The sequence below is a fragment of the Mytilus galloprovincialis genome, chromosome 2 (assembly GCF_965363235.1).
Source record: "Mytilus galloprovincialis chromosome 2, xbMytGall1.hap1.1, whole genome shotgun sequence".
Taxonomy (NCBI): Eukaryota; Metazoa; Mollusca; class Bivalvia; order Mytilida; family Mytilidae; genus Mytilus; species Mytilus galloprovincialis.
Window position 1 is genome coordinate 60,887,685 of NC_134839.1, and position 17,935 is coordinate 60,905,619.

The 17,935-nt window shown below is 32.3% G+C and overlaps 1 protein-coding gene across 2 annotated transcripts in view; it reads right to left on the reverse strand.

The window, feature by feature from the left end:
• Positions 1 to 760: 760 nt before the first annotated feature.
• The window catches only part of LOC143064025 (protein timeless homolog), a 54,391-nt gene continuing 37,216 nt past the window's right edge, over positions 761 to 17,935 (reverse strand). Inside the window, exons 21-33 of one of the 2 annotated variants that reach the window (XM_076236521.1) lie at positions 16,908 to 17,115; positions 15,421 to 15,563; positions 13,868 to 13,950; positions 13,176 to 13,305; positions 12,555 to 12,634; positions 11,289 to 11,504; positions 10,348 to 10,482; positions 9,512 to 9,571; positions 6,356 to 6,474; positions 5,413 to 5,708; positions 3,328 to 3,561; positions 2,464 to 2,672; positions 761 to 930 (exon numbers count right to left, since the gene is read on the reverse strand). In XM_076236521.1, the coding sequence (XP_076092636.1) occupies positions 803 to 930; positions 2,464 to 2,672; positions 3,328 to 3,561; positions 5,413 to 5,708; positions 6,356 to 6,474; positions 9,512 to 9,571; positions 10,348 to 10,482; positions 11,289 to 11,504; positions 12,555 to 12,634; positions 13,176 to 13,305; positions 13,868 to 13,950; positions 15,421 to 15,563; positions 16,908 to 17,115 (2,041 nt within the window). In that variant the 3' untranslated portion in view covers positions 761 to 802. Of the gene's footprint in view, positions 931 to 998; positions 1,061 to 2,463; positions 2,673 to 3,327; positions 3,562 to 5,412; positions 5,709 to 6,355; positions 6,475 to 9,511; positions 9,572 to 10,347; positions 10,483 to 11,288; positions 11,505 to 12,554; positions 12,635 to 13,175; positions 13,306 to 13,867; positions 13,951 to 15,420; positions 15,564 to 16,907; positions 17,116 to 17,935 lie in introns of those variants that run through there. The other variant, XM_076236522.1, reaches the window with a different exon arrangement.

The window sequence follows — 17,935 nt, forward strand, 5'->3', positions numbered from 1 at the left end:
CATTAAATATGATAAATGATAGCAATTTCAAATAAATAAGTGCATTTTGCAATGTTTACATAGCACTTTTTAATTGAATTTAAATGCACTTTCATTCAATTGAAAATCAATATAATAGTAATCAATTATAAAATATTATGAAAAAGGATGGGAAAATGTTTGTTTTAAGGTGAATTTGATATAAAATTTAAAGTAATGTATAAATAGATTACGTCTATAACACAACCACTCTTAATTTTCATTTAAAATGAATTAAATATGGATAACTATTTCTTAAGGAGAATAATTTTGTTCATTCCAAAAATATTCAATCTATTATCTTTTGTAACATTTTATACAGAATCATTTCGTTCCACATGAAATTACATAGGAAAGCAAACAATCCTGGAAAAATCTATATTTGGTTTTGTTTTCATTACCTTCTGCCATTGGGAGTTAGCAAATAGGATTACAATACATGCAGACATCAACTATATGTTTTTAAGAAATCATACACATCAAGCTCCAGCAGTTTCTAGCTAGGTAAATCTCTCATACTTTCAAGTAAACAATGCTGACACACACATAAGACTTCATGAAAACAATAGCACTCTTTTCAGCAATTTCAGAAATAATCGTTATTATGATAATAAAAATAATTATTCATTCAGAAAATGATAATTCCTATATCATCCATGTTATTTCAGATGAATACATGTTTGGTCTTCATCACCTTAGGTACATTACATCATTTTTTTTCTTTTCTATTTGACAAGAAATTGCACAAAGTTTATGCTACCAGAAGTTTTTGCTATGGCTCTTATCAATCTTCGTCATCACTTTCAATAATGTTTTTCTTCTGAAGAACTCTACGTAATGGAACATGATCATCCTCTTCAGAATCATCTGAATCTAATGGACCTTGACTGTATAGCGTAGCTGGGAACGACTCTGAAACAAGACAAAATGTTATAGTCTATTAGGACCTTGACTGTATAGCGTAGCTGGGAACGACTCTGAAACAAGACAAAATGTTATAGTCTATTAGGACCTTGACTGTATAGCGTAGCTGGGAACGACTCTGAAACAAGACAAAATGTAATAGTCTATTAGGACCTTGACTGTATAATGAAGCTGGGAACGACTCTGAAACAAGACAAAATGTTATAGTCTATTAGGGCCTTGACTGTATAATGAAGCTGGGAACGACTCTGAAACAAGACAAAATGTTATAGTCTATTAGGACATTGACTGTATAGCGTAGCTGGGAATGACTCTGAAACAAGACAAAATGTTATAGTCTATTAGGGCCTTGACTGTATAATGAAGCTGGGAATGACTCTGAAACAAGACAAAATGTTATAGTCTATTAGGACATTGACTGTATAGCGTAGCTGGGAATGACTCTGAAACAAGACAAAATGTTATAGTCTATTAGGACCTTGACTGTATAGCGTAGCTGGGAATGACTCTGAAACAAGACAAAATGTTATAGTCTATTAGGACATTGACTGTATAGCGTAGCTGGGAATGACTCTGAAACAAGACAAAATGTTATAGTCTATTAGGACATTGACTTTATAGCGTAGCTGGGAATGACTCTGAAACAAGACAAAATGTTATAGTCTATTAGGACATTGACTTTATAGCGTAGCTGGGAATGACTCTGAAACAAGACAAAATGTTATAGTCTATTAGGACCTTGACTGTATAATGTAGCTGGAAACAACTCTGAAACAGACAAAAATTTTCTACTTTGTTAACAATGTTAATGCTGATAATTCATTGAACAGTATCATATTTAGAGTTGGAACAGCTTAAGATAGTATTAATTTAGAAGATGAGTGGTTCACTAACTTTTACAAAAATGTTATCCTCTGATCTTCAGGGCTAAATGGAACCAAACTTGGTCACATATTTATACTAGTGTATTGTGTTTAAAAAAATGTGTCCGATGAAACCATCTGCCAACAAACATGGCATTAATACATCCCCACACCAAATCAGATGAAGCTGTAAAATAAAAGATCCTCAACACTGAATTTCCCTAATCATTAGAATAGTTGCCAGGGTTTCTTTTTAGTTCTGTCTGGCTTGCTCAAAAACTGTACTTTCAACACACCAAATTTGACCGTGTACAACCAATCATATCCCTTTTGCGATTCACAAGCAGCAGATAGCAATTTTAAAATTTTGATTGATTGATTGAGGTATAACCAACAACCTACCACACTTCATGTGGTAGCCTTTTCAGGCGCGGATCCAGAGGGGGGGTTCCGGGGGTTGGAACACCCCTTTTTTTTGGACGATCAATGCATTTGAATGGGGACCCCCCCTCCCCCCCCCTTGTCCTGGGTTAGGAACCCCCTTTTTAAAATGGCTGGATCCGCCCCTGCTTTTCACTATAGGATTATAAACAACTGGTGTTTATATGTATATATTTTTCTCAGTATATTGTTTACATTCCCATACTTTAGTCCCTACCTGATTGTTTGATTGTAGCCAGAGGTGTATCATCATCTTCACTTTCCTCCCCATCTGATATCTTCTGACGTTTGGTTGGTTGTACCTCTTCATCACTACTATCCCCAAACACCAGGGGGCGTTTCTGTGACTGTGATTCTTCCTCAACATCAGAATCTTTATTCTCTGTATTGTCCAGTGATATAACTGGAAGAGGTTTTCCATTATCACTGTAAAATTGAAGATAAATGTTTGTATTGTATGATTCCATGATATGAGCCTGTACTTGAAGTATTTTCATTTTCGAATTCAGCTGTTTTCGGTTATTTGAATAGCCTATTTTTCAGACAAAACTAACCAATTAATTATAAGCTGAGTATGCTTCTATCAGAAATGAAAATTTTGTCTAACCAAAAGGTCAATTGTCATGCTATGGAAATAACTGTTTTGTATTTTTATTTTTATCATAAGATAATTTGGAAATGTTTTGTGCTTCTGAAAAAGTCCCTGATGGTGGACACCACTTTGTACAGGTGAATGAATGAAATTTTTCGGTCATCTGACAATGATTGAATAGTACAATTAATGAAGAAACAAGTGAAACTGTATGCTACTGATCACTGATGATACCTAGCCCAAATATTTGGGTAAACAGGAAATTGTTGAGTGATGAATCTGAAAATGCATCACACTGAATAGCTGACTTATATAAATCCAAATTTCAGAAATCCTTATGGGGTAGTTTCTGATAAAGATGCGAAAAAAATATTCATGGAATGGACTGACTGATGGACAGATGGGCAGAGAGACAGATGTAAAATAGTAAACTCCCACTTTTATAAAGTGGGGGGTATAATGAACTTAACAAAAATGTTTGAATAGTACCTGTCGTCACTATCTGAGTCAATTAAACGTTTGATCCTCCTTTTCTTTTTTGACGAAGAATTACTGGACTTTTTGGCCATTTCTGTATTTGGTGTAGTTGCAACAGGTGACTGAGGGACATCTGTTTCCATGGCAACATTTGCTTCATTCTCTACTGGAACATTTTCATCATTTTCTAGAGGAACAATTTCTTCATTTTCCTCATCAGATTGTTCTGACTGCATCTTTGCTTTCCTAATCAAATATATACAAAAAATGTATACCGTCTTTTGGTATGTATAACGCGCACATTTATACCCTGGGTCAAGTTGCTTGTAAGAGGGGTGCGTGTTATACATGACTACAAACATTCTTTAGTCTTTTTTTCAGGTCAAAACTCTGACCAATAAATTTCAAAGTGAAGTGAACAGTACGGAATATTTTTGCAAAAACATCGATTGTTTTTTATGTTTTTACATGCATGTTAAAATTGTAATATGTATCGTATTGTTCTTAATTTGTCATGTTTTATTCAAATAAAATACATTTTATATCTTTGTTGTTACATATTTATCCTGTAAATTTGTCCATCTGTTTTGCAATCCGGAAATTTGCCATGTCTTTATTAAGACACAATAAAGCTTTTGTTGTCGGTTACATTAGCCTCTGTGTTCCTTGTTGTCATAACTTACTGTTTTTGTATGTGTTCATCATAAAGAGTTGAAGAAAAGTGTATGAAAATTGAATAAACCACGCTCGTTTTGAAAAAAATAAACCGCCATTTTTTCTAATGTATCAGGTGATCGCAAGTCATGTGGGTCAGTCATGTGACTTCAAACAGCACTAGAACACACCCGTGATATCGCGGGTCTGTGACTGAATTAAGGTATATAACTATGCGTAAGCCTTATTTTACTATTGGTATAGTCATCTGATAAAGTCATGCTGATTATATAAGATGCACAGTTTTCTCTGCTTTCAACATCATTCTGTTTGAACCCATTGACCTGGAACTTATCAATTATTGGTATTATTATTTATTTGGAAAACAAAAGGGCCTGGAAAGGAGTATTTTTTAATCAACAGCATTGTTCTTTATGAGTTATAAATAAAGTTGAAGTCTTTGATACACTGTTTTACGTCATTCCGGCTAACAAATTGAAAACTGTACCTATACACCTTATTTTAAGTCCAGATTTTTAGTATTCGTATTGTCATCTTAGAAAGTCATACTGATTAAAATACTACAATTGGGAACAATGTGACAATTATTGAATTTAGTGGTGTCAACCCTGTGATTATGACCCTTGTATATAGCAAAATCCTAAATACACTGTTTGGTGGTGAGCCTGTCAGATTTGAACGTACAAATATACAGATAAAGTAATAGGTGAATATACTATTGGTATCGGTATCTGATTAGACCCTGAACTTGTTAATTATTGGCAATATTAATTATGTGGAAAACAAAAGGGTCTGGAGTGGGGGGGGGGGTTGAATTTATTTGATTTTATAGGGAATCAATGAAGCATGACTAGAGTAAGCCCCCCTTAGGTCAGTCAGTGGGCCTCCCTTACAAAAAGTTCTGGATCCGCCACTGAACAATACTAACTAGAAAGTTTGATAGTGTAATATATATTTTTCAAGACTGCATATACGGTCCAGTCTTAATGCAAAAATGAATTTTTATGCAGGAATATACTAAAGTAGATGTGGTTCAATTCAATTTTTTTTATACATGAACATAACACTATTGATTAGACACTACTGCAATATTTCCATTTATTCAAAAGGACATATCTGTTTTAGTCATGAAAAACATGGTTTATTTATTAGCTGAAAATGGTATTTGAACTAGCTGTTAGTTATTTCCAGTACTTTTAGATGGGTACAAAGTGTATTATTTTTTGGTTCTTTATTTGTATGCTTAGTACCAATCTGACCTATGAAGTTTACATCTTTTACCCTTAGTGTGACTCAATGAGAATGCAAACATGATAAACTTAATCATAACCAGTCTGCAAATGTGTCACAGTTAAACAATACAATCTCCTAGTTCACTGAATACCCAGAAAAAGGCTTTAAATAACAGTATAAATGAAATACCTTCTTTCTCCACCACGTTTGGTCTTTCTTTTCTCTGCCAAAGCCTTTAGCATATCATTCTTTTTCTTTGACTTCTTCTGTTTCTCTTCTTTTCGACTTTCATTTTTCTGAACCTTATCATGCTTCTTCTTTTTCTTATCTTTCCCCTTTTTATCTTTCTTTTTATTCTTCTGAGGCTTTTTAGCTTTAATCATGTGAGCATTGATTGCTTCTCCGTTTTCATTAATAGTTATGCCATCAATAACTTCTTGTAACTCCTGACCATGTAATTCTGCCGGTATTCTCCAAAATGCTTCCTATATAATTATACAAATATTGAGAAAACATTGATTGATTGGTGTTTAACACCACTTTGAGCACTTATGTGCTATTTCATGGCGGTCAGTTTTTCTTATTGGATTGAGCTGGAGAGAACTACATACCTTCACAAGGAAAACGGACAATTCTAGTCGATAAAGATTGGAGTCAAACAAAACCACAACATGAAGGATTTGAACTCACAACCCCAGCGTTGACAGGTTAGTGGTACAGTATAGTTCAAATACTTAGATAATTCGGCCACTAATTGAGAAAAAGTTGTTAGATCTGTGTAAAAATTAGTAGCTCTGATTTCAATTCATTCTTTATTTTACTGGATGATATATAAATTCAAAATCGGGTTTTTGTTTCCACTAAAGACAGCTTATATGAATATCAATTTATATACATATGAAAATTTCATTGAGGTCTCTTGTATTGGTGGAAACCATAGTGATAAGGATTAGTTGATGACCTAGAACAAGACATAATAAAATTTGTAAAGGGTAAATGGGAACCCACCGTCTTGTTTGTGATTACTGGTGCCTGTGTTAATTGAATCCTACAATAAACTTGTGAAACAATAATTGCACCTTAATTTTATAAACTTAAAGTAAATATAATCTATAAGCATGAATGAACAAACCTGTGCATTTGAAGGAGGTGAGATACCAATTTGTTGTAGAAATGACAAAAACATCTGATCTTCCATGGCTGTTTCATTCTCTTCTGATAATGGAACAATTGGTACAGACACTTCTGATGCTATACAGGAGGTAAGAATGAAAAGTGCAAATCTTTTTTAATACAATGCAAACATGAGGAAAGAATGAAAAGTGCAAATCTTTATTAATACAATGCAAACAGGAGGAAAGAATGAAAAGTGCAAATCTTCATTAATACAATGCAGCAAGACACTTTTAAATACTTAATCGATACTACTCAAGGAAAACTGATTTAATTTAGCTGGAACTCCTCTGAAATCATACAAAGTTTGAAATATTTGCATACTTGCCGAGTGACATGATATTTGCGTGTAATACACGCTTTTTCAACGGTTTACACGTGTAGATTTTGTCACATGGCGTGTACACGCTTTTCACCACTTTACACGCGATTACATGCTTTTTCGTTCTTTTCATTTTTTGGTTGTAAGTGATATCGCTATTCTCCTCATTCGGCGATAAATACTGAAAATTTCGAAGTAATTGTTTGGCTGCCATATTGTTTGTTTTTCTATATGGACGATCAGCAAAAGGTAAGTAGTCTTAACAATTTTGTGACTTTCTTTCAAATTCACTTTATAAGGAAAATGTCCACAGTAAGAGGTCGCTTTCAGGGCCTGTACCGTTGTCTAAAGAGCCGATTGTTAAAAGTGAAAACGATGTGTACATACATGTACCATGAAATTGACTAGATTCAAGATTTATAAATTATATTTTGGAGTTTAAGTTTAAATGATAGAGTGAAGAGTAACGCATTGTGCATTCTATGTTGCAATGATAATATTAGGCAGGCATTACCTGTGAATGGGGACGAAGCCTGTATTATTTAAATTTTTTTAAAACATGTTGATAAAAGAAACGGAAATACCGTAACGTTTCCGATATTGGTTCTGTTGTTAGGGATTTAGTTGTGACTTTATTTAAGTTATGATGTCATATTCAATGTAAACAAAGAAACGCTGTTATTCAGGTAACATTTTTTTCATATCAAACAATTAATATGAGGCAGGCATTACCTGTGAATGGGGACGAAGTCTGTATGAATTATTTTTTTTGTAGCTTACATATTTGTTTTAAAAAAAAACGAAACGGAAGTACCGTAACGTTTCTGATTTTGGTTCTGTTGTCAGGGAATTTACTTGTGACGTAATTTAAGATATGACGTCATGTTCTATAGTCACTATTAAGTGTTACAACTTAAATTTAGACGCAACACATAAATAGTAATTGGAAAGGTACTGCCATTGCATGTGTTGTGCAGAAACTAATTATAAAATCGATTTGTACCATCGTGAAATTATGAGGTCGTTAAGAAATGAACTTTGAGATAATCTACTCTTTCCCCAAACCTGCTATAATTCCAACGTCTGCTTTCAAAATGCTTTTTAAATGAATGTGACCGTCTTTAGCCTGAAATATATGCCATACTGACATTTTCAGCATGTTAAGATAATTAAATGAAAATTGCGTCTTCCAAACAACTGTTTACTTTCAGTTTGTGTTTATCGTGACTTTCGATGTAAAAACTAGAGACAATCTGAAATCCTGGACTTGTGTCATCTCAGCCAATATAGAATAGCTTGGCCAATACAGAAAAAAATCTATATTGGCAGAGTTTACACCTTATATTGCATAGGCAGTTTTCATCATATTAAGTCCAATAACAGTGTAGTTAATTAATAATCTACTGTAATAGGGGAATTTGTCCCCATAATATGAGGCAGGCATTACCTGTGAATGTGGACGAAGTCTGTATGAATTATTTTTTTTGTAACTTAAATATTTGTTAAAAAAAAGAAACGGAAATACCGTAGATTTTCCGATTTTGGTTCTGTTGTTAGGGATTTTACTTGTGACATTATTTAAGTTATGACGTTATGTTCAATGTAAACAAAGAAAAGCAATGCATCAGGTAACGTTAATTCATATCAAAGACAAAGAATGATTAAAAATGAAATATTGGCATTGTGTCCCTTGAGTTCCTATATTTCACTAGACTACTCAAAGTCTCACGACAACGAGACCGGAAGAAGGAAGTAGATTTCAATTATAAAGAAATTGACACTGAATTCTGATCAGAACTTGACAATGTTACATTTATATTGTGTGCTGTTATAATTATCAAATAAATGTAACTAAACTTGAAACTGACAATTGTTTTGAATACATTGTATGTGCCTAGTGGTGTTGCTTTAAAAGCAACATAACAGACCACTGTTGAATACAATAAAAGTTCACAGAATAATATATATTGCTTTTTTATAATAACAAATTTGTATAATGTGAAATAATGAACATTACCACATTCATATTAAAAAGTTCGCATCTACGTCACACGTTTTCACACGCTTTTTGACATGTCATGTCATGTCATGACATGATTTCCTATTGTCAGAGGTTGGCAAGTATGTATTTGTGATATGACATATAAATGTAATGATTTGTACTTTTTATATTAGTCTTTGAAAAAATCTTTTTTCCACAGAAAATGCCAATTTTTGAGAAAAAAATCCAAATTCAGAGACCATTATCAATCTGCGTCTAATACACTTTCGGGCATTCTCAGTCCATGTACTGTCCGCTAAACACATGTACAACTAAAAATGAAAACAATGAGAAGTTGATCAGGGTAGACACTTGTTCAATTGTTCCACGATTTGGCGGGCATTTTCTAGTATAATATAATTGTATTTGTAGTACCATGCTGTATCAGCCATCTGTGATGTTAATATCAATCACTTTTAAAAAAGCTTTGTTTAAACTCTAATCTGTATGAATTACATCCTTGATATCAGTCACGGTTGCAAAGGCTTTATCAAACCCTAAGCCATATAACATATGGAGCGAGAAACACCTTCCTGAGTACAGTAGGACATTTTCAATATCACAAATTCAAGGCGATGACCAAATACGAAATTCTTCTGTTGAGTAGTTTCTGAGAAAATGATGACAAAAACATTTGTAGGAAGAACAGACAAGATACAAACAATATAGCTTATAAAAGTACTCATAGAATGGGGTATACAAATAATAAACTTCATAGAGAGGATCATGATATAAAGTACTCATGAACTTACTTCTACTTTCTAATACTCTTTTCAGGGCTCTCTGTATCCACTGTATTTGTGAGCTATAGCCTAAACAAAATTAATAACAAAATTAATAACAAAACCTTTTGTTACATATTTTTTTAAAGAAATTTTTTAAGAAATTCTAAAATAAAATTGAACTGATGACATAAAAATAACTTATGCTAAAGTACCACAAATAAAAATTGTTATGAGGCAAAAACAAATATATGTCTATTTCTCTCCTCCTTACAAAATGTATTTGGTTGCTGATGCTGAATTATCATTATTAAGTTGCCTCACTAAAATATAGCTATTGAAATATCATTTTGTTTTGCAAGTGAAGACTATGAATCACATTTCTGACGACTTTATCATTCAAATTTGTAATTATTTACCATGGCAAGCGAAAAAGTTGTCATAACTCTGCAACTTGCACATCATTAATTGTGTATGCACATATAACTGGATGTTAAGTGTTAATGTCATTTTTTTTCAGAATTGGACAAGACATGTTTTAAGAGATTGTGTAGTTCTTATTTCCTTAATAATGTCAATTTTTTTTTTAAATCCAACCTTCCAACCCTATTCTTTTGTGACTGGAGATAGTAGTAAGACATACTTGTTTTTGGTCATAGATTAATCCATATTTTCATAAAAGATAACATATTTTTACAGCTTATTAGAAATTTCTGTGCAAAGTTTGATTGAATTATTAAATGAAAATTTCAATATACCAAAGGCAAAACAACATGGTTGTTTCTATTGCGTCATAATAGTTTGGTTTAATTATAACCATAATTTTTTCCTAAAAATAAAGATAAAAAGAAAAAAAGAATTTTCACCTTTTTGAATAAGATTTTGCATAACAGCAGTCATGTCTGGAGAATCTTGAGGAGTACTGTCATTTTCTTTATCACTGTCCATTTCTTTGTCACTTACATTTGAATCTGAATTTTCTCCCTCATCTGAACTAGAATCTGGAAAACAATGAATCATAGTATAACTTGAATTACTTCCCTTTATACATTAATGCTGATAGCTGTAGAATCCAACATATCTCTGTTATTGTGTGAACTTTTATTTGTAGGTGTTAACAAGGTATATAAACAACACATACATAAATAACTTTTCAGTAAAGGCATTTTCCAATTCTGATTTAAAAAATTAAAACTTTTATTAAAATATGTACAAAAAGTCCTTTTCATGAGTTAAACTTGTGCTTTTTTTCTATGTCATACACATGTGTGTAAGTGACTTCATCGGATTAAACAAGCATTTGTGAAATGCAAAGTGGTTTTATGCAAAATTGTATGAGTGAAACTGTTATTAGTTACATTCAAACACTTTTACAGGTAATAAAATTAAAAAAATATATAATGATTTCCTTTCATTATATCAATTGAACTTGCCTCAAAGATAAATCTGGAATCACAAAAAAATTTATGAATAACTTAAAACTTCCAGTTTATATTTTGTTTTTTACAATAGAAAGCAATATTCGATTCCTGAGAAATTAGTTGATAGAATCATTCAATTCTTAACTGGAAGATTCCTCAAATTGTTCTTGAAACTTTTTTGAAAAACTGCACGAAAAGTAATGAAGTAAATGCAGTAGAACCGTCCATACAACTTCATTGATGCTGTGAATCTAGTATAAATCAAGTGTAAAAAAAGAACCCAAATTTCAAGCACACCACAATGGGTTGAGTTGAGTGAAATTTTACCTGATGCTTGTTCCTGAAATATGAAAGCCATGTGTATTTATTTTTATATTGGAACATACCGCTGGTGTCGACATTTCTCTGACTGACAACAAAACCTCCATCTTCCTCGTAACCATCTCCAGAATCACTGTCATAGTCATCCTTCTTAGATTTCTTCCCACGTTTCTTATATAACTCACTACGATCATTCACAAGTCCTAAACCTAACAACTTTTCAATAACACGCTGTTTAGAACGATGAACTGTCATGGCTGACATAATATTTCCCAATGGATCTAAAACAAAAGTTTTCTGTACAATTTGATTATCAACTGTTATGTGCATAACACAGTAATGAGGCTTTACTCTTTTTAGACTTGATAAAATAAAATATGAAATTCTTTTACACAAGTCAATTAGTCAAAAAAGAAGGAATGTTTCATTTGTTTTTAAATTGCTTTTAACTAGAAGCTATGTTATGAAATTGCGTAGAAATATATTTTTGGGAAGGAATTTTCACAAAACTTTAAAATGAGAAAAAGGGGTTTAAAATCTTTTTTGCATATATAGAAATATATTTTTGGGAAGGAATTTTCACAAAATTTTAAAATGGGAAAGGGGGCTTAAATCCAGCTGCAAGTTTGATCCAAAATCTTACAATGAAACCCCATGCTTTCATCTTAATATTAGAAAACAGTGTTTATTAACACACTGCAACATGTCAAACCAATTTCTGCCTATATTACAATTATGACAATAAGTATAAAATATTTGTCTAGTCTGCATACTGTAGAATTCTGAAGTAATGAGGCAAATCAATTCAATACAAACTATAGGAGACTTTCAATATTGAAACAACACTCTGTTGGAATAAAACAGTTCATTTTGCATTCAGTAAACAAATAAAATCTTAATAAGATCCTTTTCTCGTCCAGTTGTTCAGTTATAATATACATAAAAGACAACAGATTCAGCTAAAGCAAGATCTAGATTTTATTTTTTATGTACAATGTTATATCCTACATTAACATGTAGAATAGTCAAGTATTTAGCTGTAAATGTGTGCATTTGAATCATACACTGATCTGTACTTTGTAAGTAATGAGTAACTTCTCACTATGGTTGACGTTGGTTCATGTCTATTCATGGCTGTGCCTTTTATAGCAAACTATACAGTATCGTTTTGGCCTTTTTTGAAGCCGTAAGGTGACCTATTATTGCATATATCCACCACATTTTAGCTCTGATGAATAGTTGTCTCATAGTCAATCATACCACATCTCATTATTTTTATACTTTTCTGAATAGGAATAACTATTTTACATAAAAATCTCCATTTATTTTACCTGCTGATGATTTAAACTCCTGAAACATATTTGTAAGTTCTTCCTCATCTTCTTCTGTCCATGGTCCTGCATGTTTTCTCCTAAAAAAATTACATCAAATATCTGTTATTTTGTATTTGTAGCTTGCTGTTTGATGTGAGCCAAGGCTCCGTGTTGAAGATCATACTTTGACCTATAATGCTTTACTTTTACAAATTGTGACTTGGATGTAAAGTTGTCTAGTTGGCACTCATACCACATCTTTTATATCTACTTTATTCTGATTTGGGATGAGAGAACTGACAAACACAAAAACCAGTCAAGAATATGCCAGCTTGCTATTGACAAATGACACATTAGCTTCAGTGTTCTCCCCAGAACCTATTAGCATCATGGTAATGTGATCTACATTTCTAAATATGATGCTATCTGAATTGGTTTTCTTATAGATTGTGTTATGGATGTGATGCTATAGTTTTTAGAAATATGATGGTATTTCAAATTTCATGTAACAAGCAATTCAGTTTAACAAATTATCTTAGAAAAGGGACTTATTAAACTTTTGTGAAATATTCATAGAGATATATCGAAAGTATATGTGAAATGATATCAAGACTAAGATATTGACTTCTGACCCCTTACCCTGGTTGTTTCCTCTTCAGTTCTTTAGCACTACCAATCAAATTTTGTTTCTTTAACTCACGAATAATCTGTCCTCTGGTTTTACTGCCGTCTGATAGACGTTCCATAATACATTCAGCTATATCTTTTTCTGTAATGTATTTCTTATATTAATCAGTTTGTGCTAATTTCTAATTATGAATCTCAGTTAAAACTTTGTGTTGGAAGATCTTACTTGTAATTTTAAATAATGAATTAATAGAAAAGATTCAAGGTATCTACAAAACTTAATTTGATTTTGTCCTTCTTAAACATCCCAACAAACAAGAATGTGTCCCAAGTACATGGATTCCCCATCCGCATTATCATTTGCTATGTTCAGTGGACCGTGAAAATGGGATAAAATCTCTAATTTGGAATTAAAATTAGAAAGATCATATCATAGGGAACATGTGTACTAAGTTTCAAGTTGATAGGACTTCCAACTTCATCAAAAACTACCTCGACCAAAAACTTTAACCTGAAGCGGGACAGACAGTTGAACAGACGGATGAACAGATGAATGGACAAACGAACAGACGGACCCACAGACCAGAAAACATAATGCCCATAAATGGGGCATAAAAAATGCCATTTACTTTGACATAAAGTAAAGCCCCAGAACATCAAGAAACTCCTCTAAACTGTCAAAGAATATTTGAATGACATCTTACCATTATCTTCTAACTGACTATATTCCTCATACAGACTTCTCAGTTCTGTCTCTTGATCTTCTGTCCATGATGATGGACCCTTGCTGTAAATAAACAAAGTTCCTCAGTTTCTGGATTCATTTTATTTGTTTCACATTTTGAACACATGAAAGATAAAATATTTCACAAATATGAGATCCGGATAGTTTTGTGACCTAAGTAACTTACAATGTAACTTAGATTTAAAACTAGGAAAAGATACTAATTCAGAATATTTTTTCTATTAACAGAAATGCGTTTACAAATTGTGCATTTTACATGCATCTGTTTCAGACATAGGGATGGACAGAACAATGATCATATGCTCTTGAATTTATTTTCTGGAAGTATCAACAAGAATTTTATGGACACAAATCATCATAACGTAGACAGGAGTAGAATGGTTTTTTTCTATTAAGACAGGGTTGAGACAAGTTTTTAGACATAATTTTTTTTTTATGTTTAAACAAAAAACTCTATAACCAGTGCAAAAGCATTTAATGCATTAAGGTTCTACTAAAGTCAAAATATAGGACACTTTATAAACATCTAAACTCTGCCTGTAATTTTCAACCTATAATGAATAAAGTCCTAAACCATGAGAACATATGTCCATTTAAACAAACTTGAAATTGTTATGTTGTGGCCAAACCGGTTCTTTGGGTGAACACTAATTATTAAAAAAAATCTGGAGGCCTGCGATACAAATTAATTTGTTTAAAATTGGTATGACCGACTACTGTTATATCTAATACAGGGCAAGCTCATGTTGATTTTTCAGAAAATGTATTGATTTTCGAGTTTCATTTAATTTCATGTATCTAGGTGAACGAATATCGAAGGTACAATACAGAAATTGGACAAATATGCCATAAAAACGTATGTATGTGACAAATCAACGTGAGCTTGCCCCGCATTACATGTAAAAGTATTCATCCATACCAATTTTGAGCAAATTAAGTCTTCTCGCAGGCCTCCAGATTTTTTTGAAAATTTAGTTTTTACCCTAAGAACTGGTTTGGCCACAACATAACAATTTCAAGGTTATGACTTTAGTGGAACCTTAAATAAACTGTACCGAAACCATCCTTTGTAATGATGCTATGGATGATATTGAAACTCCTACTTTATCACAAACAACAAATGCACCTGTCATATAAGTTACTTATGACACATCTAACTATCATATAAACTATTTATGAACAAATGCACCTGTCATATATATAAGTTACTTATGACACATCTTACTATCATATAAACTATTCATGAACAAATGCACCTGTCATATAAGTTACTTATGACACATCTAACTATCATATAAACTATTTATGAACAAATGCACCTGTCATATATATAAGTTACTTATGACACATCTAACTATCATATAAAATATTTATGAATAAATGCACCTGTCATATAAGTTACTTATGACACATCTAACTATCATATAAACTATTTATGAACAAATGCACCTGTCATATAAGTTACGTATGACACATCTAACTATCATATAAACTATTTATGAACACATATACCTGTCATAAGATCCATAGCCATCTACACATTCAACTGATTCTTTGCCTCCCTTCCAGAACAGCATCTCCATGAAAATCTTCTTATTGTTCTCAGCACATTGCACAAATTTTCCAATTACAAAGTGGCCAAACTTCACTATTTCCTACAACAATAAATTAAATTTCTTATCTTTTATTCAAAATAGATGTTAATAGTGCACAGGGAAGGCTCAATCATTTAACTGAAGTATGAAACACATTTGATAATACATTACAAACTCCTTTGATAGATAAACCATTGTAAACAGCACCTTGCCATTTTAACTGATATATGCAAAACTTATTGTTTCTAAAACAAAACAATTGTCCTATGCAAAAGTAAAACTTACAGAAAACCAAAACAGAAAAAGCTTGAACTGAGAGTCAAATGGAAAATAATGCAGCTTTTCTCAAATCATCAGTTATACCCACTGACAATGACATACAGTAAAACCTGTATAAACCGGCCGGCTACGGGACCATGAAAAAGGGCCGGTTTGGACAGGGAGCCGGTTTATTCAGGTTTCTGTTTTGACCGGAAGTTAATGACTTGTGACGTCCGACATTTTGCATGAAAAAATTCTCTCTGATTGTAAATTATATCTGATAAATTAAAATACTTTCACTTCGTTTTTCATTGTTTGCATTTGCATCATAATGCTCGCGTTGTTTGGATTGTAAGACGAGAGTTTCGATTTACTCCCATGATCAATAATTTGAAATGTTGGAATGGCCGATTAAAAAGCCAGAATATTATCAAACGTAATGTCATCACTTTCGAAACGTTGTCGTACTGTGTACAATATCCATTGATTGTTGTCATCCGGGTGTTTTTCATTATCAAGGTCATTTGTTTAGGGGTTCACAACAAGGAACCAAGGATTTCGAAATTACGATGTGAACTTTTTACTTCGCGATTTTAATTTGTTTATCCAAGTTAAAACGTAAGTTCAATCCGAGATATATATTCGGTGTGTCTTTTCGTTTAATTGACACGTTTATAATGTTTTAATAAATAATACAGCTCACTACTGTACGATTGTAGGTTCACAGTTTGACACCTGACTAATTGATTATCACGAAAAGTTATATTGTATCAACAAATATGTTTTGATTGCATATCGATCATTGAAATTAATTAGACAAACCGGTTTTGACAGGTAATAATTAATGTAATTAAGAGTATTGGGACTTCAAAATAAGGCCGGAATTCGGAATACACAGGGTCCGGTTTACAAAGGGTATTTTAACAAAGACTTTGAATGGAAAAATATGGGACTTTCATTTTCGGCCGGAATGGACAGGAAACCGGTTTATTCAGGGTTCGGTTTAATCAGGTTTGACTGTAAATCTAAAACAATATGTGTTCTTTCAAAGCTGATATCTATCCCTATAGTTTTACATATTCCAAAATAAGATTTTTATGCTCTTTTTACTATCTGGGTATCTATCATACATTCTATCATTACCTTATAGCGTGCTGCCTTAGCCAGAGGTGATAAAAGTATTTTCTGAAACACTCTGAAGAGTGAAGCCTGGAAAACCATTCCCATATATCCTAAATCTATAGAGATTCTATGTAACATTTTGATGATACAATGATTGGTGTGTGTAGAATTCTTCTGGAAGTCAGCTAACAACAGTACATAAGCTTTTAGAACATCACCTTTGCAAAACCTGGAACAAATTGGTAAGTAATAATAACTAGAATTCACATGCATAAAGCAATTTCTAGTAGAATCTGTCATTGACAATTTTTTTTTTATTAATTCATCTCAGGAATTTTTGATTCTCTTACTGTGGATTCATTAGTATATTCCTGGGATACCAAAATTTTATGGATTTCATGGGTAAACATGGACTGGACTACTAATTCAAATGTTCAATGAAGTAAAAATTTCGTATTGGCTTTGATGCAGAAATAATGGACAAAACCACAAAATCAAATATCCATGAAGAAAAATGAAACCACAGAAAATGCTTTCAATTCTTTTCATGTAGAAAAAACTTTGAAATTCTCAGCATGCTCTTGATGACTTTTTCATGTTTTTTAGTAGCTGTTTCATTGACACCTTCTCCCCCCCTCTTCTATAATGAAAAAAAAATCAAGATCAAACAGTTTTCTATTGAGGGAGGTTGTTTTCACAACCCTGATGTACTGAAAGTAGCAAGAAATTTTATAAGAACTCATCAGACTCATTTACTATAAACTGAATGCACTTGAGGCATGTCAGCTAACAGGCCTTGCGGTCATAAAACTTTCGAGTCTGTTTTTTGTACTCATACTCCAAAATCAATCAATCAAAATGCTGGATTTCATGTTTTGAGCATGATTTTTGTGCTCTGAGCAGAGTGAGTGACTGAGCAAAGTTTTGTGACTTCAACCCCTGATCTCTTTCAATCAATGTATTGTACTTTATATATTTATCCTTTGAAATATTATTTTTGGTTGTGTGTTATATGCACTATCAAAGTTATTTCATCACGTCATCCAAAA